At 65.9% G+C, this 25,019-nt stretch overlaps 1 protein-coding gene across 2 annotated transcripts in view; it reads right to left on the bottom strand.

Annotated features, from left to right (window-relative positions):
• Window positions 1-69: 69 nt before the first annotated feature.
• Window positions 70-25,019, bottom strand: part of AFAP1 (actin filament associated protein 1) — an 82,826-nt gene continuing 57,876 nt past the window's right edge. The window contains exons 8-18 of one of the 2 annotated variants that reach the window (XM_028503784.2): window positions 23,775-23,856; window positions 22,250-22,399; window positions 19,304-19,515; window positions 17,515-17,660; window positions 13,965-14,082; window positions 9,606-9,866; window positions 7,627-7,741; window positions 5,533-5,697; window positions 3,952-4,142; window positions 1,000-1,161; window positions 70-217 (exon numbers count right to left, since the gene is read on the bottom strand). In XM_028503784.2, coding sequence (XP_028359585.1) covers window positions 191-217; window positions 1,000-1,161; window positions 3,952-4,142; window positions 5,533-5,697; window positions 7,627-7,741; window positions 9,606-9,866; window positions 13,965-14,082; window positions 17,515-17,660; window positions 19,304-19,515; window positions 22,250-22,399; window positions 23,775-23,856 — 1,629 coding nt within the window. In that variant the 3' untranslated portion in view covers window positions 70-190. The remainder of the gene's footprint in view (window positions 218-999; window positions 1,162-3,951; window positions 4,143-5,532; window positions 5,698-7,626; window positions 7,742-9,605; window positions 9,867-13,964; window positions 14,083-17,514; window positions 17,661-19,303; window positions 19,516-22,249; window positions 22,400-23,774; window positions 23,857-25,019) is intronic. The other variant, XM_028503788.2, reaches the window with a different exon arrangement.

Genomic DNA, 25,019 nt, shown 5'->3' with positions numbered 1-25,019 from the left:
CAGGCACTGCCTGGTGGACTGGCACCGCCCGTCGCCGGAGGGTGGTCTCGGGTACCTTTCCTCCCTTCCGTCTGCAACAAATCAAGTGGGAACCAAGGGCTGCAGGAAAACTCCTTTAAGGGCACCGTCATACAGTAGAAAAATACTCGTGAGGGTCCGGGCGTCCGCGGCAGCATCTCTCGGGCTCCCTCTACGTCCCGTTCTTCAGCTCCCACTCCTGGCGAGGGAAGAGAGAGTGAGAGCGCACCAGTCACACGCCAGGTGCCGGGACACGGGGCCCGTGGCCTCAGGTGGGCATGTGGCTGCGGTCCTCAAAACACCGCAGAGTTGCTGTGCGACCCAGGAATGTTCCGGTCAGGGGCAGGGGCCACCTCGCTGTCCCAGGCGGGTGCACCCGCAGCGAGGGGTGTGGGCCACAGCGACGGAGGCCCCGCCCCCTGAAGCAGGCGTCCCCTGCAGCGCAGCAGCGCCAATGGAGCTCGTCCGCACGAGTGAGGGCCACCTGCCGAGCACAGCTGTCTCGTGGGCAACTCTCGGTCACAGCCGACGAGGGCTGTGTGCACCGATCACCGTAAATAGTTTTAAATTTGCCTGCGACCTTGGACCCGACGCCACGAGCCGTCAGTGCTGACCCCGCAGAAGGAGACCCTACCAGGGTGTTGGGGACCCGGGGCTCCCACTGCACCTTGGACCCGGGGTTGACAGGGCTGCAGGTGGGGGGACTGGGGAGGGCGGTGTGTCTGTGCAGGGTCCTCGGTCACCCGGTCACCCGTGGGAGGAGCCCAGAGGCCTCGGGGAGGGGTGGGGGGGCCTGAGCTGGGTTCCCGAGGGCCTGCCCGCAGCCAGACCCTGGAGGCCGATCACAGGTGGCGTCTGAGGGGAGGCTGTGGGACTGCACAGCAGGGCAAACCCAGCTGCCTGTCCCTCCCACGCGGTCCTGAGGCCAGGAAGCCTGCGCCCCACCGGGCTGCACCCTTAGCGTGAGCGGAGGGAACTGACCTTGGCCTTCCGAAGCACGTGGCCGCGGCAGGGGGCACTGCCAGCCGGCTGGCTCTGCTTCAGGACGGCCGCGCTGTTCACGGGCACCGGGCCCTCGGCGTCACTGGTCTCGCAGCTGGACAGGGGTGAGCTCTCCAGCGGCCGGTGCCTGCTCCCAGGGGACTGTCAACAGAGAGGGGACGCCCGTGTGAGGGGCCCAGGCCGCCCTGCTTCCCCGAGGGGGTGGGTTTCCCCTAAGAAAAGTGGGGTTGGAAATCGGCAAGCATGGGGACAGCCAGAAGGAGGACAGCGGGGACGTGTGTGGCCTGTGCCCAAGTCTAAGAGCTCCTGCTAAACGTGCATCCCACAGATGGACAGACCGAGGTTCCGAGGGTGCTCCCGCCTGCCGGGCACGCTGGGAAGCGGGGGAGGAGGCCCCCGGCCGCCGCATCCGCCCTCCAGCCCCACCAGCGGCCCCTCAAGGGCCCTCTCCTTGGTGCCAGTCCCCAGGAGCCCTGGCTGCCGCAGCCGCCTCACCACCCCGACAGCAGCCATGATGGTGGTGCCGTGAGCTCTCAGAGCCACACACATGCAGGTGGGCCCCTGGCTCGAACCTGGCACAGGGACACACCGAGGGTTTGGGACTTTGCACAGTTTACACGTGGGCCGGAGGGAGGTGCTTCCCAAAGACTCAGAGTGGGACCCGGGGGGGGGGAGTTTGGGTGCCGGGACCGTCACCTCGGACCTTCCGGGGAGATGGCACACCGCCCTCGGGAGAAGCACGCGCAGCTGGTGGTGCCGACCTCAACCCAGTGCCGGGGCAGGCAGCCCTGCGACGCCGGGCCGGGCCGGCGGGCGCGTCGCTTCAGGAGAACAGTGTTCCAGGCACCGGGGAGTCGGACCACCACCCGACCGCAGGGAATATGGACCCCGGGGCCAGGCAGCCTGTGTGGTTGGTTCCAGTTAACCAGACCGGTGTGCGGGGTGGGGGGCGGTAAAGGAGGGGTGAGGCTGGTCCGGCACGCGCCCCTCCCCAGGACATGTCCGTCTAACAAGCTGCTACTCCAGGGACGCGGCCTCGGAGGGGATGAGGTCGAGCGCCGCCACCCTGGACGGTGATGGCCAAGGAGCGGCCCTGGCGAGCGAGGAAGCAGCGAGCACGTGACCGAGAGCTCGGGGGCCCCCACAAGGACCGGCTCGGCTGTCCGGGTGAAAGACAGGAGGGCCGCAATGGGGCCAGAGGGAGCCCACGGGGCTGGGCCGGAAGGGTCAGTGGGGACTGGGCCAAGACTGGGGGAGAAGGTGGGCCCACGGCCGCATCGTCCTTTAACACTCGGGCAAACCAGCACCTTCAGATGCCTTGGAGGATGTGAGAGGAGAGTGGAAGGCACAGGGGAGAAGGTCGGACGGGACCTGAGAGGCCAGGGGAGGGTGGGGTCTGGGGCCCAGCCCCCCCAAGGGTGGAGGTCAAAGGGCCGCACACTCTCTTGCCTCCAACCCCCCCTGGACGAGGGTCTGGAGGGGCTCTCTTCTCACCGGCCGCGCTCACCGCCTCACCGCCACCTCCAGTCGGAGCTGGCCTCCCTGGGCCCCGGCCCGGTCCCTTTGGCCCTGGGAAGCCTGCGTCACCCTGGGCCCGGGGTGGGTGCTAACTCCCCCAGCACTTGCACAGGGCTCTCCACGGCACTCCCCACGCCTGGCATAGCTCCCTCCCGGGGCTGTCTCCCTCCCCAGGGTATAGGCTCCACAGAAACAGCAACTCTCCCTTGCTCACTGCTGGGCCCCTGAAGAGCTCAGCATGTAACCCTATCTAGTTGAGGGAGGGAGGAAGGAAGGAAGGAAGAAGGGAGGGAGGGAGGGGAGGGGGAGCGGAGGGAGGGAGGGGAGGGGGAGGGGAGGGAGGGAGGGGAGGGGAGGGGGAGGGATGGAGACACTCTCTTCGGCCAGGCCCTGAGTGGAGAGCTCCCCCGTGCAGGGTCCTGGTGGTAGGCGGTACTGACATCCTGTTTTATAGAAGAAAACCCATGGCTTTGAGAAGGTGAGTGACCTCAGAGGCCTGCCCGGGGACCCCAGTGCTGCTCTCCCAACACTGTGGCTTTGGGAGGCCTGCCGTGCAGCCAGAATTCACGTTGCCAATTTGGGGAGGCACCTCTGGAAGTAGGGGGTGGTCACTGGGCAGGACAGGAGCTTGGGGGAAGGGGAGGTCTGGAGAGAGCCCCTGTGGGGAGGCAGGTGGCAGGCTTCGGCGCCGTCTCCATGTCCGTAAATCCACACGTCTTCCCGGTGGCCCTGCACACTGCTGTGGGGAGGGGCCTCGGGCCAAGCAGTTTGGACAGACCAGCAGGCCCTTGGCGCTGGTGACGGAGGGGCGGGGGCTGAGTGTGGGTCTGACCCCCGTCCGCCACCTGCTCTGGGCAGGGTCCCTGTGCTCCGTGGGCCAGCAAGGAGTGGACGGAAGGATCCCGTAGGAAGGACTGACGAGGCACAGAACATTGTGTTCGTTAAGGTGGAGGTCCAGCCCTGATCTCCGTGTGTCCTGTTCGATCGCAGAGGACCCAGACCGTGCAGGTCCGTTCCCCGCACCGGGCACGTCCGCAGCGCGGCCAGACGTCCGCACAGACCTGCGGCGCCGAGCCCGGGTCTCTGTCCTGACAGCCGGCCCGAACGCGGCTCCGCGGAGACGGGGGCTGTACCCGCTGCACTCGGGTCTCAGGTCTTGGGCCTCACACAGGGGAGGGCCTCACACAGGAGAGGACACGGCCGGGCCCCCCGCAGCCTGGGAGCCGCTCCGAGGAAGCGGCGGGGCCCTCAGCGTGGGTGAGCGGGCCTCCCCGAGGGAGCGTCCCCAGCGGGCGCATGCTGCGCGTCTGGGCTGCGGGCGAGGCGGGGGACAGGCAGCAGCCATGCACGGGGAGAGGAACGCCGGTGCATGCTCTCTGCACACGGTGACCGCGCCGCCGCGGGGGGCGTTACCTGCGGACTCGAGGTCCCCGACCGGGGCTCGATGGCCAGCCCCAGCGTGATCCCGCCGGCCAGGGCCTTCCGGAGGCTCTCCTTGACCTCGGTCAGCTCCAGCTCCAGGCTGACGCGCTCTGCCTCCCTCCGCCGGCACTCCTCCTCCAGCGCCTTCAGCTTCTCCTCCAGGACCGGCTGCGTCTTCCTGCCTGGGGGCAGAGACACACCGGGCTGCACACCCCCGCGGCAGACCCCCCCCCCCGGCAGACCCCCGTCCCCCCAGGGAACGCATGCTCAGCCGCCCCTTGGAGGAGCAGCGTCCTCTCCTCGCACTCCCTCTGCTGCAGCAGGAAGGACCGAGTCCCACGGACGGGCCTCGGGGCACTCGGAAAACGTGGGACTCAGACGGCGAGGCTTCCCGAGGGGCCGCCGACCCGCAGAGTCTGAACGAGTTTACGTTCGAACCCTCCGGCCACTTTCTCGCGTCGCCTCGTCCGCCCGCGCTCAGGCACAGCTCACTCCTGACGGAGCAACGAACGGGGCACCTCTGCTTGGAGCGTTCGCTTCCTGCTGTTGGGAAGGCGTGGCAGCGAGCGACCCAGGAGGGCAGGTGCTGCGCCCCTCCCCCCACACACAGGTCAGGACACCAGTTCCCGGGGCGGCTGGGCCCGTGCAGGCCCCTGTCCAGGACACACAGCATGGGAGGCGCTTTTCTGGGGCCAAACCCCAGTCCAACCCTCTGCAATGGGGCGCCGGCCCCTCCCTGCACACAGAGCCACTGGGAGGCAGCGCCTCCCCTTCGGGCCTTCCTGGCGCCCCGCGCCCTCCCCGTCCCGGGCTGGCGGCACGGAGACCTGGACGGAGCCCGTGCTGGCCCAGGGCTGGGCCTGAGGCGTGCACTTCAGCAGTTCCCTCTGCAGAGCCGGGACCCCCCCGCGGGCCCGCACAGCAGGGACAGGCCCACCCCGTCCAGACACGGCTCTGGCCCTCTCTGCGGGTTGCGGCCACAAGCCCAGCCTCCCCCGGCCCCTCCCAAGAACCAGACGCCGCCCCGCTCCCGGCTGCACCTTCTCAGGAGCGAGGGCCCCTGTGCCCGCACGGTGGCCCCCGGCTGGGCTCTGAGTGCTGCCTGTCCCGGGCACCGCCCTCCTGCCGAGGGACCCGAGTGCCTCATCCACTCGGCGCCCCATGGCCACAGCCTCCAGGCCAGCGGTCCCCAACTGTCTGGCACCAGGGACTGGTTCCGTGGCAGACAGTTTTTCCACTGTCTGGGGTCGGGGTGGGAGCCAGGAAGTGGAGCTCAGGCCACAATGCCGGCGGTGTCCACGGGCCGGGAGGAGGGCGGGCAGGCGGGCAGGGGCAGCCCCTGGTCTCCGCAGCGCCTGCCGTCAGCACCGGAGGCCGGGACAGCTCCCGGGCCCCTGAGGCCTCCGGCCCGAGGACTCTGGCCCCCAGACACCTGCCCTGGGCGAGGCCTCCAGCGTCAAAGGAGCGTGCTCGGGGCACACACCAGGTCTTTCTAAGACGAGAGCCCGGCCAGTGAGGCCCCGGGGGCAGGCGGAGAGACCCAGGCTCGCATAGACCGGTCGCCTCTCCTACCGGTGTTCACGTCAATGGCGGCCCGCAGGTCCTTCCTCTCCTTCCGGAGCTGGGCCAGCCTGGTCCTCAGGGCTTCCTTCCGCCTCAGCAGCTCCTCCTCCTTGGTCTGCAGCCGCCGGGCGTCCGCCTCGACCCGGTTCTTGCCGTATTTGTACTGGTCAGCATCTTGGAGACACAAGCGGCGAGGGGAAGTCGGGGTTAGCCAAGCAGATGATGAGGCGGCCCCCAGAGCCACCTCCACCAGCCCGCACCGTGGCAGACTCAGCGCTGGCTGGCTCGCCCGCTCGACAAGGCGAGGGGTGGGACCGGCGTGAACCAGCTCCGATCATTCGGTGTTCTCTGGCACGACATTTAAAATAGGAAATAGGATATTGAGAAATCCCCGAGTGCTCTCCCTCCCCAGCATGCACTGTGGCGGACAGCGGGTGTGCCGCACCCAGACCGGGGGCCACCCGCAGCCTCGGAGTTCAAAGGCCACTAGAGGGACGGTGGCTGCAGCCCCCGGGCCTCAGCTGCACCCTGTGCGAAGCAGACGTGCTGAGGCCCCCCTTGTGGGTTATCTAAGACTTTGACATTCGTTCCAAAAACTGGTCTCACAGAAGCCTGTGGTGCCTGGGTTGTGGTGGACGCCCCGGAGCCTCTGGCCGCTGTCAGTGCCGACGGCAGCCCGAGCCCTGCCCGCTCCGAGGCACAGGCGAGCCGCCTCTCGCGTCGTGCCTGACGCTGAATTCGCCGCTCTGTGCTGCAAGCCCCGGGGGCTGCCCCGGGGGGCTGCCCGAAGACCGGCACGACGTCACCTCGGCCCCCCGAGGTCCCCTCACTGAGAACGCGCAGCACACACAGAGGGCACTGGGCGGGTCGCAGCCTGCGACGACCACACCGACCTCCTGCCCTGGGGGTGCCGCTGGCCGGGGCCCAGGGCCGGGGCTGCTCTGCAGGCAGAGCGGCATCTGAGCTGGGGCCGCTGACCCCAGGCTGAGACGTCTCCCCAGCAAAGCCACACGTCGCCCCGTCCCTCGGTCCCCAGGGGTCCCCAGGCAGTGTGCCCTGTCCGATCCAGAGGGACACTGGCTGGATGCAGCACAAACAACATGGAATGCAATTATCCTTCCCGTTTGTCAGCGTTAGCTGTCAGCACAGTTAACGACGACTCCTCCAGGCCTCATAAATGAAAGGTAAATCACCTGGGAAATGAGATCAGCCCGGCAACCGAGAGAGACGCTCCCGTGACTCAGGTCTGGCACAGGAAAGCCGCCACCCCTGCCAGCCCTCCCCGCAGAGTGGCACCGGCACCGCACGTGACTCAGAACCCCGACTGCATGGGGGAGGGGGGTGTCAGAGCACAGCCCGGCAAAGAACACGCCGGGGCCCTGGGGACAGGAGCGGCCCCCACTGCAGAGCGGCTCCAGGCCAGTCCGAGCACACCCCCTCCACACCCCTGGCAGTGCCCTGAAGTAGCTCCCTCACAGTGCCCATGGGGACAGCTCCTGGGCCCCAGGGAGCCCCCAGCCGCTCACGGACTGTCCACATGTGCGGGCCACGGGCAGACGGCAGCAGGTACCCCGAGGGGCGGCTCTGAGAGCTGGAGGGAGGGACGGACGTGGGCCTGCGGTGGACGGCGAGGGCCCACCGCCCACCTGTGTCCCTTCGGGGCTGGGAGGCCTGCAGCTACCGACTGTTTCGTCACGGAGACCGAGGAGCCGACCATCTACCTCCCGCCCACGGGAGCCGAGTTTGGAGTGCGAGCAACGTGACCGAAGCCACCAAGTCACCAACAGATCAGGGACACAGACCAAGTGCCCCCGACCAAAGCCAGGGGGGCCCTGCGGCTGCCCCTGACCCTGCCCCTCCGGGGGCCACGACCAAAGTCGGGGCGACCAGTGGTGGAGTCAGGGCACCAGCTGGCCTTCCCCGTGCACGCAAGCAGCCGTCACAGAGGCCGGCTCCAGGCCCACGCCGCCCTCCCGTCCCGCAGATGAGACAGGGCAGCCCGGCTCCAGGTCCTGCCCCCCAGGGGCCCCACGCCCGGCACTTCCTCCCCAGGGGGAGGGAATGGGCGCCCGGCCGGACCGCACGCAGCAGCTGGGCACTTACTTGAGGGTGTGCGCGTCACGCCGGCGGCTGAGGCAGCCCGCTTTTGCGGGCTGCCCACAGCCTTGCCTCTTCCCGCAACCCCGTTGGACGCCACTGGGGGCTTCTTCCCCTTCACCTGTGGGAGAGACAGAGGAGAAAGTCAGAAACGAAACACCTGGGCTTCCCATTTGCAGCACGCCATCCCTGCCCCCAACCCTGCCCCTTCAGTCGTAGCCAGCAGAGGCGGGAACGCGAGGTGAAATGGGGCCAGTGCGGCCCCCGGACGCCGGACTGTGGGGTCTGGCGTGGGCTCAGAGGTGTCCTCAGCTGGGAGCAGGGCCAGCTGCACTGTCCCCGGGGGCCCTGAGTGCTGACGGGAGGCTGGCGCAGGCGGTGCGGGGGCACCCAGTGCCACAGGCGCAGGACTGGAGGTGCGCGTTTCCGAAGGTGCATGGCTCCCTTTCAGCAGGTCATTCTCTGGGGGTGGGGCCTGGCTGTGCGGCGAGTTTCTTCCCCCGGAACTTTGAGGCCAACTGGCTGACGTCCTAGCAGGACCAGTAACTGCATCTGATTCACTGATGGGGTCTCGGGAAGGTAGCAAGAGATGCATGCCATAGAATTAGTTTGGATAAGTTTTCACCAACCGTGGGTCTTCAAAATCCCAGAGCTCCCCTGCTCCTGGGACGGCTGCAGGCCGGCAGGTGCTGCGTTTTGCTGAAGTGATGGACAGCCCCGAGCTCTGCCCCTACACTCACCTCCTGCTGCAGGGCCCCGGTTTGGGAGGCGGGTGGAGGAGCTTATGTTCTCTAGCTCCATCACTTAGCGAGTCATGGACACCCTCTGAGCCTCCGCCTGGTGACCTACCAGACTTCTGACGTCAGTATGCAAAGATGCCAGGGGCCGGGGCTCCTGCGTCTGACCCCCTGACTCACTGAATGGACTCTGAGCAACTGGTTCTGATGAGAGCCACCGGGTGGGAAGAGCCCCTGTGCGTCTGAAACGCCGGAGTCTCCCCTGGCGTGCATCATTTTCTAGAGATCACCCACAAATAGGGGGGAAAGAAAACACATAATCCAAAATGTGCCCATCTGCTTTATAGAGCGTTCTTACCTAAGGTGCAAAGCTCTTTGTGCGAAGTATAAAAAATTCTTAGGTTGGCCCTGGCTGGTGTGGCTCAGGGGACTGAGTGCTGGTCTGTGAACCAAAGGGTCACCAGTTCAATTCCCAGTCAGGACACGTGCCTGGGTTGTGGGCCAGGTCCCCAGTAGGGGGTGCTAGAGAGGCAACCACATATTGATGTTTCTCTTCCTCTTTTCCCCCCTCTCTTCCTCTCTAAAATAAATAAATAAAACCTTTAAAAAAGTAAAAAATTCTTATGTTGAAAGTGCTTGAAAACAGAATTAGCACTTGTACTGCGACACCACCGTTTGCTACAAACAGGAGGTGAGAGAACCACAGTTGGCCAGCAAGTAGTCAGTGAACAGATAACGACCCAAACCCTTGTCACCTACGGGGTTTTGGGAGCACACTTTTGTACTCGCCGTGGAAAAACACCCTGGTGCTCTGAAGAACCCTATGTGATGTGTAAAGGTCAGAATGCAGCTACTCCGTCGTGGGGGCCGCCCTTCCTCCCTGGTGTTTGAATGGAAACATATTTACAGAACGTGCAGCTCAGGAACGCTCTGCCAAGTCTTCCGGCCCCTGCCCTTTGTAACTTGTTGCCTTCGGTTGACTGAATCCACCAAATGCATGGGGAGGGGTGTCCCAGGACAGAGGGGGGCCGGACGGACACGGGTGGAGGAACGCAGTGCCCACTCGAGGAGGCGGGTGGGGGCACCGGGTCGGCTCCGGGCAGCCACACCGCGTCCGCCTTTGCAAACCCCACTGCTCTTTCCCCCGGGTGAGCCTCACTCACTGGGCGCTGGGGGCGCTGCTGCAACCCCCGCGGGAGGGCCGCGAGGCTGAGGGGCGCTAGGACGCGGGAGAACGCGATGCTGTACCTGGCAGCCGAGCCCGAGAGACGCCCGCCCCACAGAAGAGGTGTTAGTGACAGAGTGAGCGGAAGGCGGCCCGCAGGGCGCGGGGCGCGCACAGTGGTTACAGGGCAGGGGGCCGGCAGGCGGCCTGGAAGAAGCCTTTCTGTCGGCGGGCGGGTAGCGCGCAAAGATTTTCGGAGACGGCAAGTTATCGTACAGGCCCGCGTTATCGTACAGCACCTCTTCGCCCCGGCCTGCGCTGCCGGGGGCGGCGGCAGGGTCCCACTGCAACACACACAGCCCGAAGGTTAGTGCCGCCGGACGCCCCGGCCCCCGCACGCCCGCTCGCACCCGCTGCCCTGCGCTGACCCACACCCACTGCGGGGGCGCTGCCCCAGGACGGCTCCTCTCCTTCCGGGGGCTCACGGAAGGTTTCTCTTCCCCTTCCGCCCTCCCCAGAGTCACTGGCTTACCAGGTTTTTGTTCTTTTGTGAGTTTTTTTTTTCTGCTTTAAAAAACAGAACTAATCTGACATTTCTTTCTTTAAAGAAACAGGTTTCGGGGAGTCCACCTAGCCAGCAAGCAGAGCTGCGTGCTGCCAGGGATGGAATGCTGGACAGGGACACGGGGACACAGGACCAGGGACTCGGAGACCGGGAGACACAGGGACTGGGGACATGGGCACACAGGGACCGGGGGACACAGGGACACGGGGACAGGGGACACAGGGACATGGGGACCACCAGGGACACGGGGCCGGGGGCTGGGGCCCAGGCCCTGCCGAGCAACCGTGCGGAGACCCCAGTGAGGCGCTGCACTTTACTCTGCGGTAACCACCGTCCCCCAGATGCCGTTTTGAGCGCCTTACAAACACGACGCCTCTAGGCCTGGCGGGGGCTCACGGAGCAGGCAAACAGAGGTCACGGGCTGGGAGAGGCAGAGCTCCTGAGGCACAGGGCGCTAGCTCTGCGCCCAGCCACCCCCACCCGCACCCCAGGGCCAACCAAGGGGCTCTGTGTCAGACCCCCAAGCCTGCATGCCTTGGTGAGGGGGCTCCAGGAGGGCGCAGCCAGCCCCGGGCCCCACGTGTGGCCGTGGCTGATTAGAGAGCAGCAACCCAAGCCAGTCTGTGGGAAGACCAGAAACCGCCGTCATCACAGAAAACAGGGCGTTTCCAAGGACAAGGGCCACAGGGGCACTCTTTCAGCGGAAACCCACTTGCGGAAGCCGGGAACACCGCCGGGCCACCTCACAGCAGGCCGCCTCGCAGCGGGCCACCGGAGCGCACATGGAACTCAGGGCCGAGGTCGGCCTGGCCTGGTGCTGAACCTCGAAGGTCTCTGGGAACGGCTCTGCGTTCACGAGCCCCGAGAAGTGTCAGTCCCTGCACTGTGCTCCTCTGGTCCTATTTTTATCCCCTCTGGCAGACTCCTTCCTGCCAGACGGTAATTACAGCCTTCCCGTAAAAATAGAACGGTCTGATGCGACTCCCTGGGTTGCTGCGGCGCGTCTGTTCCGGGGGCGTGGGCCCGGCTACAGCGCAGACTGGCGGGCAAACGGAGCAGGCATGTCAGCTCGGGGGTGCGCGCTCCCCAGCGCCCGCCGGGCGTGGACCGGCCTGGGGTTATTCAAGCAGGCTAGACCGGACTACCCCCCTCCTAAAACACCAAGGGACGGGGTCGCCCAGCAGGCGGGGAAACTGCACAGAGTTTCCAGAGCGAAGGGCGTGTGCACCGGTGCGCGGGTCGGAGCCCTCTCCGGGGCTCGCGCCGGGCCTCGGGGGCAGCACCAAAGGGCTCAGTCACTGCAACGAAACTGCTGAAAAGGGAGGTTTTGGGCCAAAAGTACAAACTTTACAAAACAGAAAAGCAGCCCTCCCCCAAAAAGTGATGGCCTGCAACAGAGCCCAGCACGCAGAGAAACCGTGCCAAGAAAAGGCCGGGGGCCCTGACCCATGTGGCTCAGAGGGCTGGGTGTCACCGGTTCGATTCCCCGTCAGGGCACCTGCCTGGGCTGTGGGCCAGGTCCCCAGGTGGGAGCGAGTGAGAGGCAACTGACTGATGTTTCTCTCTCACGTCGATGTTTCTCTTCCCTCTCCTTCTCCCTCCCTCTTCCTCTCCCTAAAAGTAAATAAAGAAAGGCCTGTGCTTCCAGGGTGTTGGAAAGCAGAAGACCCACGAAGGCGGTGCACGGCCTGCAGACGCTCCCTCCCGGGGATGCTCCCTGAGCAGCGCAGAGCCCCCTGAGCGCAGAGGCCCGTTTCCAGGGCAGACGGGGCCGTGACAGGCCGAGAGCAAGCTTGTCCTGGGCACAGCCTGACCCCGTGGGACACTCAGGACAATGGGGGTGGGGACTGGGTGTGGGGGGTCTGCCTCCAACTTCCACGTGGAAGGGGGGCTCTGGGAAACCCCGCGGAAAGGACCGTGACGGGGCCGTTGGTGGGGAGATTCGGGGTCAATTCAGTGTCACCTTCCAAGAACTCAGAGCTCAGAGAGGCAAACCCTCCGTCCACCCTCCAGAGGAGGTTGGCGACTGGGAGGACACAGGCTGAAGGTCGCTCTGTCGCGAGAGGCTGGTGGCTGCAGAGCACGTGGGTGGGGCCCGGAGAGCCGGGCCGCCCTGGCAGGTCCCAGTTACTGGGATGGGCTCAGGGACCCGCGGGGAACCTGCCCCTGTGGGGCTGCTGCAGGCTTTCCCCCCGTGGTGGGGCACGGGGCTCCGCACGGGGGTGCAGGGCAGGCCCCGGGAGCCCCTCAACCCTGAGGACACCCTGGTACAGATGCAGATGGCAATGGAGGGACAAGAAGGAGGCTGGCAGGACCTGGTGCTTTCTCACTGTGGGAGGGGACGTGTCCCCCACCCTGACCACCCCAGACTCAGGCAGGACACCCCCCAAAGGACTCTGCAGCCAGGCTGGGATGTCCCGAAGCCTCTGCCCACACCCTCATGCCCACGTCCAACACGGAACCTGACGCTCGCCCTCCTCTGTACTCGGCAGGCCCAGGCCCCCACTCAGCCCTCCCTCCCGCCTTCCCTTCTCACTCCCCTGGACCGGAGGCCCTCTGAGGACAGAGGCAGCGTCCTGTGTGTATTGTTCTCGGTCCCTCACACAGAGCCTGGACACCCAGAAAATGCGGAGAGGGGAGACGGAGGGGGGGAGTGACCGAGGGGAAGGTGAGGTGAGGGGGGACGGGGAGGGCTGTGTGCAGTCGAGTAGGGGGCCCCGGGCAGACTGCCCCCTGCCCCCCGCAGGGGCCCCGGGCAGGCCCCGGGTAGGAAGGGCCCCGGCGGAGGAAAGCCCTCTTGCCCACAGGCCGGGCTTCAGTCTGCTCATGCTGCTGCCCCCCGTCGCCCTCGGGGGCCAGTGGCCCCCGGCTCCCGCCCTGGCAGGCTGGGTTTGTGATGATGGACAACAGGGGGCTGAGAGATGACACCCCTCCCGGCGTGAGAAAAGAACGGGTAAGCAAAACAGTAAGGGAAAACTCTAACATACCTTCCAAGATTGAAAAGTCACATCCCACCCACCCTACGCCTACTTTTGAGACCCGCCCGGTCCTTGGAGACAAACGGGGTGGTTGGGGAGCCTCCCCCACGAGCCCGAGCCTCTGGGCCGCAGCGGTGACGGCCCAGGAGACGGCCCGGGGCCTGGCCTGAGGAGACGCGGACGGACGGTGGTGGTGGTTAGATGGGTGACGCGGGGACGCGAGGACAAACGCTGACTGGGGAGCACTGCCGATCGCAGTGAGAGCACGGGGAACCCCAGAGCCCACACAGACCCTGAAGGCCAATGTTGCACAAAACGGCGCACCAGCGCCCCCGGTGTTCACACACCAGCATGTGCACAGACCTGGCCCGTTCTCCAAGTCCACCCGGAGGGAGGAGGGCGTGAGCCTGGGAGCTGGTCAGCGCTCCGAGGAGTCTCGTCTCCTTTCCCTTTCCCTTTCCCTTTCCCTTTCCCTTCCCTTCCCTTTCTCCCTCCCTCCCTCCCTTCCCTCCCTTCCTTCCCTCCCTCCCTCCCTCCCTCCCTCCTTCCTTCCCTCCCTCCTTCCCTAAGATTTGCTTTCTGATGCTGATGGCTCAGCATTTTCACCCCACAGGAGAACACGGAGTCACAGATGACTCGTACTGCATCATCACACTCGGATGGATCCGAGCTCCGAAGTGCCCCCGTGAGCCAGTACTGGAGGGGGTGCCGGGGAGTCTAGTTACCGACACCGACACCGGACACTGAATGAGACACGTGTCAAACGGCCCGCGTGTCCACGTGCAGATGAAGACGGACGCTTGTGGGAAATGAGGACGGGGAGACAGGGCAGAGCTTCCTCACACCTGGACAGAGACCGGGGCGCCGGGCCTGCGGGGTCGTCGGGCATGCACACTCACCGAGCCGTTGACGCAGGGGACGTCATCGTAGTGCAGCGCCGTGCCGCTGGGGTGGGCGTAGCCGTTGGCGGTGCCCCCGAGGTACGGGTTGGTGGAGATGACGCGCCGGTTCATGAAGCTGAAAGACAGGTAGACCCCCCGTCCATCACCGTGTCTGGCCTGAGCTCTGGCGGGTGAGAGGGCCAAGCCAGAGAGGACACCCCAGTGCCCAGAGGCGCTGCAGCCACCGGGCCACACTCCTCACTGACGGAACAGGACAGTGCCGCCGGGCAGGGGTGATAGAGACTGGCCACGGTGCCCGCTGGGCACATGGCACAAGGCCTGGCCCCCGTGTCTGCGACCGGCGGTCTGCGGCGGGGCTCTCCTGCCCGAGGCCCTCCTGCCCAGGGCCAGCCTTTGCAAATGGCGTCTCATCGGGGACCAGCCTCAGCCCTTCGTGCAGGTGCTGCTTGCAGCTGCTTTCCGGCTGCTTTCCAGCGGCGCCCAGGCCGCCTGCAGGGCCCTGTCCCCAGGCCAGAGAGCAGGCGGCCCGCCAACTGGAGGCTTCCTGTCCGGCCTCCCCCAGGACGGGCCAAGGAGCCCTGGGCGCTTCAGAGTGTTCGCTCAGCGGCCTTGCTCGGCTCGGCCTCCCCCTCGGGGCAGCTCGGCCTCCCCTCCGCCCCCCGCACCTGGGCCCCCGAGAGCCCTGCAGGACCACGTCTCCACCTGCTGCCGCGGCGGCCTGGGGGCTCTGGGCGCTGCTCCGGGTCCCGGGACCATGCCCAGCCAGGTTCCCAGATGGCTGTCTCTCAGCAGAGGTCCCCTGCCTCAGGGCCTTGCCCCTCCGCCAGGCACCCCTCTCCCAGAGCCCCCCCTTCGCGGAGAGCACGCCCCCACCACTGTGGCACATCCTCCGGACTCCCTCTCCTCCTGCCACCGGCTGCCACTGGCCACGCCCTTCCGTGTGTGCTCATGGTCTGCGTGTCCCCCCAGAAGACCAGCTCAGGGTCACGTCCGTTCATCCGGCATCTCGGCTTCAGGGTCGGTGGCCCACGGCAGGGGCCCCGCCGGTCAGCCCCGGGCGCGTGCATGACACGCGAGGGGTGTGCCCAAGGAGTCACACTGGTGAGCAGAACGTCTGATGCCCAGGGGAGAAAGGACCTCGGCAGCACCTCCTCCGACTGCGGTGTGGGATTTTAAAAAAGGAGTCTGTTTTCAAACTGTGTTTCTTCGTAGGATCTTACATTTCCGTGGCGTGTGGATGCACAGAAAGGAGAGCGAGTGGGAGACGGGAGGCAGTGCCGGGGCGGTGAGAACGGCCTCTCTGATGTCTGGTCCAGAAGCGGTGAGAGCCAGGGCTGCGGGGTCAGCCGGGGCTCCCAGAGCGCAGCTGCCGCCCTCTGCTGGCGGCAGGCGGCTGTGCAGGCCTCGCCGGCCCCGAACACTGGGCTCTCCCTCGGGTCTGTGAAATAACTCGTCCTGCTTCTCCCGTGGACACTGCACACGACTGCCCTCCGGTCAGAACGCGCAGAAGTGTACGTGGGAGGAGAAAAATACGAGAGAAAAACTGAACATCTGGGAGTCTGGCGACGCCCGGGGAGTTCCGGTCTGTTCGTGAACGTAGACTTAAGGATCTCTAGTTTCCTGTCTTCTCCGAGGGCACCGGGTCAGGCACTGTGTGCGGCTCTGCCAGCAACAGGGTGAACGCCAGCCCCGCCGCTGACCCGCCCCGCCCGGGGCTGCCCATCCCACAGGGCCACCACCACTGGTCCTCGGTCCCTCTCAGCAGGGCCCGTCCCGCACCAGCCTGCGTCTCCGGGTCCCGGCACTGTGCCGAGCCTCACGCCGGCGCACCGACACCCAGGAGTGAGGGCCGCACAGGGCGGACAGGAGCTTCGGGGCCCGGAACAGACCCCGGCAGGGCGCTTCTGACCCAGGGACACCAGAGGGAGACTTCACAGACCCAGAGGGGACCTTCCACCTGCCCACACCGACCTCCGTCCCTGTTAAACTCCCCAGCCCCTGGCACCCCCCTTTCTACTTCCTGCCCCCATGGCCCAGCCTGCCCGCCCAGTCGCCCTGGGAGAGGACACCCCCTGCAGAACTCGCCCTCCGGGGCCCGCCCTGTCTCACGGAGCGTGGCGTCCCCTGGCTCGCCCAGCGTTTGTGAGAAAGCGCACGTCCCACGGCTCCCAGGGACTCGGGGGAGGCAGCGACTCCAGACAACAGCTCTCCATCAGGGTGTCTCTCCCCTCATCATCCTGCTCACCCTCACCCTCATCCTCCCGGCTGTCTCACGGGTCTCCCGCTGAGCAGGGCTCGGAGAGAGTTTCAGGAGAAACACTCAGAACACTCCCCTTGTATCGTGTAATCTATAGATCTCCTTTCAGAACGGGCCCCAGGAAGATGTTTCAACGGTTCAGCAATATTGAGGTCCCTAAACAGACCGCTATTCTCCTAGGGGAGGTTAAATGACCACTTCTTCTTCTGCTGCTTCTTTCCAAAACACGCCAGGGCCCCCCCCTCAGAGAGCAGACACTCCCCTGGTAATCTTGAAAAAATTCATTCACCGGCTGACAGTTTGCATAAAAGAAGAAGTTGATTTCACCCTAGACGGTTACCCCACTAGAAAACTACCACGTTTTATACTTGGAACAGCGTCTCCGTGTCACATCTCCCCTCCCGAGTCCAGCACGAGTGTTCAGCTGGAACCCAGGGCGTGACAGTGAGGTTCGCTGCTGGCATCTGCAGAGACGCGCATGGGGCAGGGAGGGCTCCTGCGCGCAGACCTTCAGCGGCCATCTCTCACCGCTGCAGCCCACACGCCCTCCCCAGACACGGGGCCCCCCTCACTTAGAGAGCCGGCCCAGGTGTGCCCTGGGGGAGGTGCTGTTTCTGGGGGCCACTCTGAGACGCAGGTCTCAGGGCCCTGACTGCAGCCGCAGTGGCCTGTGGACTTGGGAGCGCCGTTCGGAAACCCCACCACTCCCCAGTGACCACGGCCAACAGCCATCAGGTCTCTCCCTGTGCGTCGCCCCGGACGGCAGACTCGGCCAACCCGACCTACGGGCCACGGGCATCTTAAAGGCTCCTTGAAGGAGCCTCACTGAGCGAGCGCCTGGGAGAGGCTCTGTCACCCGCCCGCCCTCTGCTGGCGAGACAGGGCGTTGCCCCGGAAAGACGATGCACACCCCCAGGACGGTCCGTCCGTGCCGGGCCACAGCCCATGGGTCACAGCCAGGTGCATCCGTTTGCCTCTCGCCTGTGGCCGCCGTGGCAGAGCAGGTGGCTACGACAGGGGATGCTCAGCCCACAAGGCCAGAAACAGGGTCTGTCTTGCCTGTAACAGAAAAAGGCTGCCGCCCCCTGTTCCAGCAGAAAACAGAGGGCTGACACGACAGCTGCCCCCCCGACGTCACTAACGGGTCACTAACACAAAAGGCAGAGTCCTTAGCTGGTCCCCCCGCCCCCCGAGGCCGCAGGCTCACAGACAGCGCGAGCAGGCGGGCACACGGCCGGGGCCCGCCTGGTGCCCCCCGGCGCCCCGCCCCGCGGCGGCAGCGGGCCTCACCAGAAGGTCTGCTTGGCCGCCTGGGTGACGCTCGCGGATGTCTCCACGTCTATGTAGTCGTAGTGCAGAGCCGCGGGGTCTGCCGAGGACCCCGTCTCCGCCAGCAGGACCCCGATCCACCGGCCCATGTCTTCAGAGGAAGACGCCTGTTGGGGAAGGGGGCGCCTGTTACCCACTCCATTCGTGGTCGAGAGTCCCAGCACGGCCACCGTGTGCCACCACGGGCCCACGTCCCCGGACGCTGGTGCGGAGCGAAGCAGGAAGGAAGGAGCGGCCGGTGCTGCGCTCCCACCGAGCTTGCGGCAGGGGACACCGAGAGCGGACCCGAGGGTGCAGGACAGGGACATGACGCGGTCTCAGTCGGTCTCAGAGCTTCCGCAGCAGGCCGGCCCACCCAGGCCCCCTCCCTGGGCGTCCACCTGCCTCGCTCCGGACACTAGCGTGTGCCGTCCGGGCCGCCCTGCGCTGTCCTCACGCCGCTCTCGGACCCCCGGCCAACGCTCTGCTCGAGCCCAGCGTGGGTCTCTGCCGAGGGCACAGTTCCCGTCCACCAGCTCAGCTTTCTCCCACGGCCGCCCGCCCCGTGGGGCTCGGCCCCCGGCGATGCTTGCCCGGCACGCCGGCCCCAGCCCCACACACCTTCTACAGACAGGTGGGGAAGCCGACAGGGAAGGCAGGTTTGGCTGCGATCGAAGTCTGCCACAGGCCCGGAATGGGGGCCCAGATCTCCCACCCCCAGACCTGCCCGCCCCACCCCTGGCCCATGCAGAGTCAGAGCACAGGCCGGCCCTCCCAGCCCATCGGCCCGGGCCCTGTGGGAGGGGGAACCGCGCTGCCATCTTCTTTGCTCCCCCCGAGAAAGTAGTTTCTGTGAAAACCACGTCTGAAGCAAGCCCTCTCTCCTGCTGAAACCTTTGGGGGTGCCCGTCTGGGTCCCCGTCACCTTGGTCCCAGGCCAGGCTACTTCCGCCACTGACCAGCGTCACCACGGCTGCCCAGCGTCCGGTTCTCGCCCGATGAACTAGAGCACACCGCCACCCCCCTGCCTGGACAGACCCTCCACCCACGGACGGCACGGCACCCCTGGGCTGCGGGCACTGGGGCAGTCCCGCCACCGGCCCAGGCGTGCATCTGTGCGTGTGCATCTTTGCACGTCTGTCGTGATCGTGCCGAGCAGAAAAAAGACAGGGGGGAAGGTCTGGATGAACACGGGCAGGGAATAATACAAGCGATGGAAACGAAAAGTTAGGTTGCTGAGAAATTCGCTCTCACTGCCTTTCTCTGCCTCCCCTCAGAGAACACGTGTGGAAGGCAGCCAGGGCTCCCGAAGGCCTAGGCCTGCCGGTTCCCCGGCCGCGGCGCGCTGGCCACCACCGTTGGGGGCACCTGCCCTGCTGGCGCAGAGCTGTGGCCACAGAAGGCTGCGTGGAGGACACGCCGCAGTTTCTAGGTGGACCGCCATCGGCCGGGGAGGACAGGGCCACTGGGAGCCGAAAGCAAGCTCCTCTCTGGCCGCCTTCAGCGAGCACCCCAGGACACGGGACCGGGACCGCACTGGGTCTCCACGCGCACACGGGCAGCGGGAGCGGCAGGAGGAGGGGCCTCGGCAGAGGGGTCTGCTCTGGGCTCCACCCAGCGCTGCCGGGGCGGGGCTCCAGCACCCTCAGGAAGGCAGACCACGGGGGAGGGGAGCAGAGCCAACGCAGCTTGGGGAGGGGGGAAACAGGGATCAAGCGCAGCGCAGCGTTGTGGGTGAGGCCCGGGGCTGTGGCGGAGGGAGCGCGCCTACCTCCAGCACGGCCACCTCCTGCCCGTTGCGAAGCAGCCGGAAGGTCAGGGGGTGCCTGGAGTCCAAGCCCGGGATCACCTCACAGCCGCGCAGAGGGATGGAGGCGATGTGGCTCTTCAGGTCGGTCCGGTCCTTGTGCAGCACCAGCTTGTTGTCCTTGACCCGGCACCAGCGCTCCCGCCAGCGGTTGTTGGAGAGCACGCTCAGGTGGCCTGCAGGGACACGGAGGACAGGGTGCTGGGGGCGGGACGGCCTTGGGCCCGCACTCGGTCCCATGGAAGGTGCCATCACGGGCACACACACGGGACAGCCGCCACCACCGCAGGGCGGGTGTCGCACAAGCCCTGGGCTTCTCTGAGGTGGCCGGGCCCTGGGGGAAGCCCGGACAGGACGCGGTACGCGGAGCGTGCCGAGAGCCATAGCCCGACAGCGAACGCTCCTGTGGGGACCGGAGTGCGCCTGGAGAACGGGCAAGGCCACTAAGGCGCCGGGGTCGGGAAGCGAGGGCATGACGGCCGTCCTCAAAGAGCCGAAGGGACCCAGAGACAGGGGTTTAGATGTGTTCTGAGTGGCCGCATGTGACAGCCACAGCATGAGAGGAGGGCAGACCGGGCTTCCCACGAGAACAAGCCATCAAACCATCTGGGAATGAAGGTTTTCCAGGAGTCAGGAGGCCGCGGGGGCGGCAAGTTCCCCAGCACTGGGAGAATCCCAGCAAATGGTGCAACGGCCCCGGCATGAGGTCCCTGCCCAGAGGGAGACCAGGCCGTCCCAGAGACCTCAGGGTGCGCGGCCGCTGCGGGTTGGAGGGCTCCGTCGGCCCGCCGCAGCGGCCCCAGATGCCACCCTCTGAGCACCCGGGTACGTCTGCGCTCAGGTCTCTGACCCCGCACGGAACCTCGGTGCGTTACAGGCGTGGAGATGCTCACGCCAACAGACGTCTCCACAAGCAGCAAAGCCGCCGGAAGAGCTGCCCCTAGCTCACAGAAACCCTTCAAACACGAAAGACCAAGCACGTCCCCATTGCAAACACAGAACGCACTTCTCTGGAAACAGCACGCGTGGAACACAGAGGCCGCAGGGTGGCCAAGACTGCTCAGCACTCCGTAACGCTGGTGAGCCCCTGCCCCTGCCCCTTCCCCTCCGACGCAGGAAGGGGCTGAACAGCGCGCGGGCCGCAGCCCAGAAGGGAGACGCGCAGGAAGGGCCCCCGAGTCACCCGCTCCTCTCGCCACTCGGGCACACGCACGCTCCCGGGGCGCACAGCAGAACAGGTAAGTGCGTCCCAAGCCCGAGTTTTAGCTAAACACCCTCCCAAAAGGGCTTTGGGAGACGGTTTTGGCTTCTTTTGTGCTCTAAGTGCTGCACACGTTACTGGCAAAGGACAAACGCTGTGGAGAAGAAACACAACACAGGCAAACCCCACACAAGCAGGCACGTCACGGCCCAGCACGGCGCTCTGGCGGCTGCCACCCAGGCACACCCGCTCGGGGGACTCCCCGGGGGGACGCGCCACACGCCCGGACTCCCTCCCGCTGCCTGAGCCCTGCCGGCGCGCCCCCGGCCACAGGGCGCATGCCTGGTTTCCCGGACTCGGACTTGCGTGGGGGCATGCTCTGCAGAACCACGGAGAATGGCGGGGGGCCTCCCAGCACCACCCCCACTGGGACAATTTGGGAATTTCGGTAAAACGTTGTGAGGTTTTTCCCTCCAAATTCCAGAGAACTCAGTTCTCCTGCAAAACCGCGGCAAGCACGGGGGTGCCGCTAGAGCTGCAGGGCTGACGTCGCCGGACGGAGGCTGACGGTCAGGCTCCACGCAGGAGGAGGGGTCCGGACACAGGGGTCCGGGCCGCCGCCTCTGAGCTGCCTTCCCGGCGACTGTTTCCCACAAAGGACTCTGATGCCTCCACTGGCCCGCACGCAGCAGGCAGAAAAACAAAAGCTAAAAACGCCGTCACTCTTTGGGGGAGAATTCCGTCTTTCTATGTTTAGTCCCTAACAGCTGCCTGCTCCCCAGGGCCAGCACACGAGGGGACAGCCCCCGCTGTGCCGCTCCAGGGGACAGCAGCCAGGAGGGTGTGGCCCTGGGTCCCCACCCCCAGGCCTCCCCTCCGCCCCACGCTCACGCCCTGTCCCTTCGGGTCGATTCCAGCAAGGCGGCTGCAGTCCACAAGGAAAACTACCACCCAGCCTTAACTTGTTAAAAAGACAAATATCTGTCATTCGGCTTCTGAAGTTTTCTCCCTTGAAAGAGTTGCCTGGTTGCTAGGAAACGTGCACAGTGCCCCGAGTGGCCATGATGTCCTTCCGTGTCCCCTTGCGCTGCGGATCAGAGTCAGTCCCCGTGTGTGCGCACCTGCCATCGCCTGCCCTGGGCCTGCCTTTGTGACTCGGCCGGGGGCGCCAGAGGGCCGGGGCCGCCTGGGCCACTCCCACACACCGCGTGCTCACACGGCCCGGACCAGCAGCACTGCCGCTCAGAAAACACGGGACGGACGAAAAGCTGACACAGGAGATGGTCAGCCAGTGAGACTGGGCTTGAAACTGGAGTTTGGGAGGCGGAGCACGACAAGAAAGCGTGGGGTTCACTACGTCAGCCGAGGGGCAGCGCCGACGTCGACTCCGTAGGTGCCTGGCCGGACGTTGCGCCCCGCCGGGCAGGCTGGCAGCCCGAGCGTGCACCCCGACTTCTGCACTCCCCCTTCAAACCCTTAGAGGGGCCCGGGGACCTTCTGGGGCAGAGAGAGGCTTTGTTTTCCATCTTCAAAGAACCTCAGAGATCACCTCAAATCCCTGCTAAGCTTTTTCTTTTTATTAATAAGTGGTAAAAATGTGAAACATCTCCCCCAGTTCAAACGGTCACGGGCCTGATTCCAAAGAGCCCGCGGCCAGGGCCCCAAGTGCCCGCCCAGAGCGCGCGCCCGCGGGGCCGGCCCCTTCTCACCGCAGGTGGGCACGTCCTCCTCGGCGGACGAGGTCTGCTCGTCGGTGGACGGCTTCTTCTTCCCCAGGCTGATGATCTTGGTGATCTTCTTCCCGGTGACTTTAGACACGGTCCCCTTGCCCTCTGATTTGGAGCTTTTTTTCCTCTTAACTGTCAAGAATAACGACAACAGAAGAAATGTTTAATTCTGGAGCTTAAACTGGACAGACGTTCAAACAAAGCACCAGTTGCAGCCACTCCCCCTCGCCAGCCTTTACTCGCGGAGCGCCTGCTCTGCGCCAGTTCCGGGACGCGGGTAGCAGCAGCCTCGCCCCCAGCGGTCCCTCCGTCGGGGAGCGGACACGCCAGCTGCGCGGCGCCCACACGGACAGTCCGCGTGGACCCCTGGGTGGGCTGCAACCGGTGCCGCCAGAGGCGTTGCGCTCAGTCAGGGACATGGACGAGGGAAAGGCTGCGTCCACTCACAGGACGCTCTGCGAAGGACAGAAAATGGGTCCGCAGCTGCCAGGGGCGCGGAGAGGCAGGGGGAGGGACACCGGAGCGCAGGGCACACCTGGGGTCAAGGAAACGTTCTATGTCTCCACTGTGGACGGTCACGCACCAGTGCAGGCCGAGACTCAAAGCACCAGACACCAGAAAAGGGGAGCAACGCACGCCTCCATGTGCGCGTTCTCCGTGCACACTCGCTGTGTGCAACGCACGCCTCCGTAAAGCCAGCCTCCGGGACGGTCTCAGTGCGTGTGTGCCCACGTCCAGGGCAGCACCACCACAACAGCCCAGGGCTGGGGACCGCCCCCGAGTCCGTCCGCTGGTGAGTGACGACAGGGCGTGGCCCCCCACACGACCACCACTTCCTGGCCCCTACTTGGAGGAGGGAGGCCAGCCCCCGTGCAGCCCGGACGGGCCCGGAGGACACAAGGGAGCGAGGTGGGCCGGTCGCCTGGGGCAGACACAGTGGTTCCAGCAACGGGAGGGCCCGGTGGGACGTCAGAGTCCCAGACACCCAGAGTGGGTGGGGTCCCGGGGCTGGGGTGGGGCGGGGTGGGAGGGGGCGCTTCAGGGGGACGGAGTGTCAGTGTGGGGAGGTGGTGGGGACGGCTGCACGGCACTGGGAACGTGCTGGACGCCCCTGGACACTCAGCGATGGCTGAGCTGGTGCATTTACGTTGTGTATGTCACTGCGGTTCAATTTTTCTAAATGAACGTAAAGTACATCTTCAGAAAATCTTAAAGTCGGCTGTCCCAGCGTCATGCCAGAGGGTGCCACCGCCACCCCGCCCCTGCGCTAACCCCGGTGAGGCGGTGCCTGCTGTGAGCCATGGTGTAAATGCCCGCGGGGAGCCCATCGGGACACAGAAAAAACCGGGGCCACAGCCCGCTGGCACAGCCCACCAGGACGCCGGCCTCCGCACAACCGCAACTCCGAGGAAAGCCCCGGCCAGCAGGGGTCACGCGGCCAGCCGCAGGGCACAGGTGTTCGGCTTTCTGTCTGCGGTCCACACCTTTCGGCACGAGCAGCGCTCACCTGGTTCCTTCCCGTCACACACGGCGACTCCGTTTTCGGTGACGCCCTCCCCGTCCGAGCTCGGTCTCTCTGAGGACAGTTTCTGTGACAAGAGAAAGGACGTGGTCATTCTTACAACGGTCACGCTGGCCCAGGGATGTGCTGGGTCAGGGGCCACTCACGTCCATCCCATAGCTGACAGCGCGGGCCAGAGGGAGTTGGCTGGCCAAAGCTTGAAAAGCTCCAGGGAACACAGGCCAACCCATGGCGGGCGGCCACACCCACACAGGCCCTGCCGCCAGGACGTGGTGTCTGGGTCGCCCTCCCCATGAGTGCTCGTGGAAGCAGACCAGGGCTGTCAGGAAGACGCCCCGCACCAAACTGCACCCCGCTGTGCCTCTGGACACGAACCCGCATCGTCCGCTTACTTCCCTCCCCCGAACAACTGGCGAGTGTCGGGCACCTGCTCGTGAGGACCGTGCTCAGCAGGCGCACGGAGTCGAGAGCGACTGTCACACCCGTCAAGGTCACTGGCGGCCGCACAGCCCCGGCACCTGGCTGCGGGGTCTGAACGAGAGACTCCGTGGGAGGCGGGGTGGGGGCGGGTGACCGGTGGTGGACGCAGACTGGACCCGGGGCGGCGACCACACAGCACAGTGTGCGGTCGGGCGTTACCGAGCTGCACACCTGGGACCTGTGCAATTTATTAGCAGACGCCACCCAACAAGTTCAACAGAGTGTTTTCTTTTAAAAAGGGACGTCTTTGAGAGCTGGAGCACTTTCATTCCGGGCAGAGGACCTGAGGAGTCACCGTGGGGGGCACAGGCCCCAAACATCACTGCCTTCCCCCGCCCCGTGCCGGCCGAGACCCTCTGCATTATCCCCCAGTGCCACAGAGACACGCCGGCCGGGGCGCAGGGCAGCACGCGGGCCCCGCTCGGGGACAGCTCCAGGCCACGCTGGCCGAGGACGGCAGACAGGTGTCGGAAACCCCGTGGCTGTGCTGGGAACGGCGCGGTGGAAGAGTGAGTGGCATTCTGTGGGAGCCTGGCACGCGCCAAGTCCCAGTGACAGAGCGTCTGTCACGCTGGCACCGCCCCGCTCTCGGCCGGGGTGTGCTCCTGGGAACCAGGTCAGCGGGCCTGGCCACACGCAGGACAGCCTTAGAAACCCAGATAAGCGAGGGGCCGCGCCAGGCCCCGTGTGAGTGGGCGGGAGAGAAACTCCGACGCACTGCTGATGGGAAGCGACATCGGACCAGCCTTT

The sequence above is a fragment of the Phyllostomus discolor genome, chromosome 1 (genome assembly GCF_004126475.2).
Source record: "Phyllostomus discolor isolate MPI-MPIP mPhyDis1 chromosome 1, mPhyDis1.pri.v3, whole genome shotgun sequence".
Taxonomy (NCBI): Eukaryota; Metazoa; Chordata; class Mammalia; order Chiroptera; family Phyllostomidae; genus Phyllostomus; species Phyllostomus discolor.
Note: the sequence above shows the minus strand (reverse complement) of the source record. Positions and strands in the feature narration are given on the sequence as shown.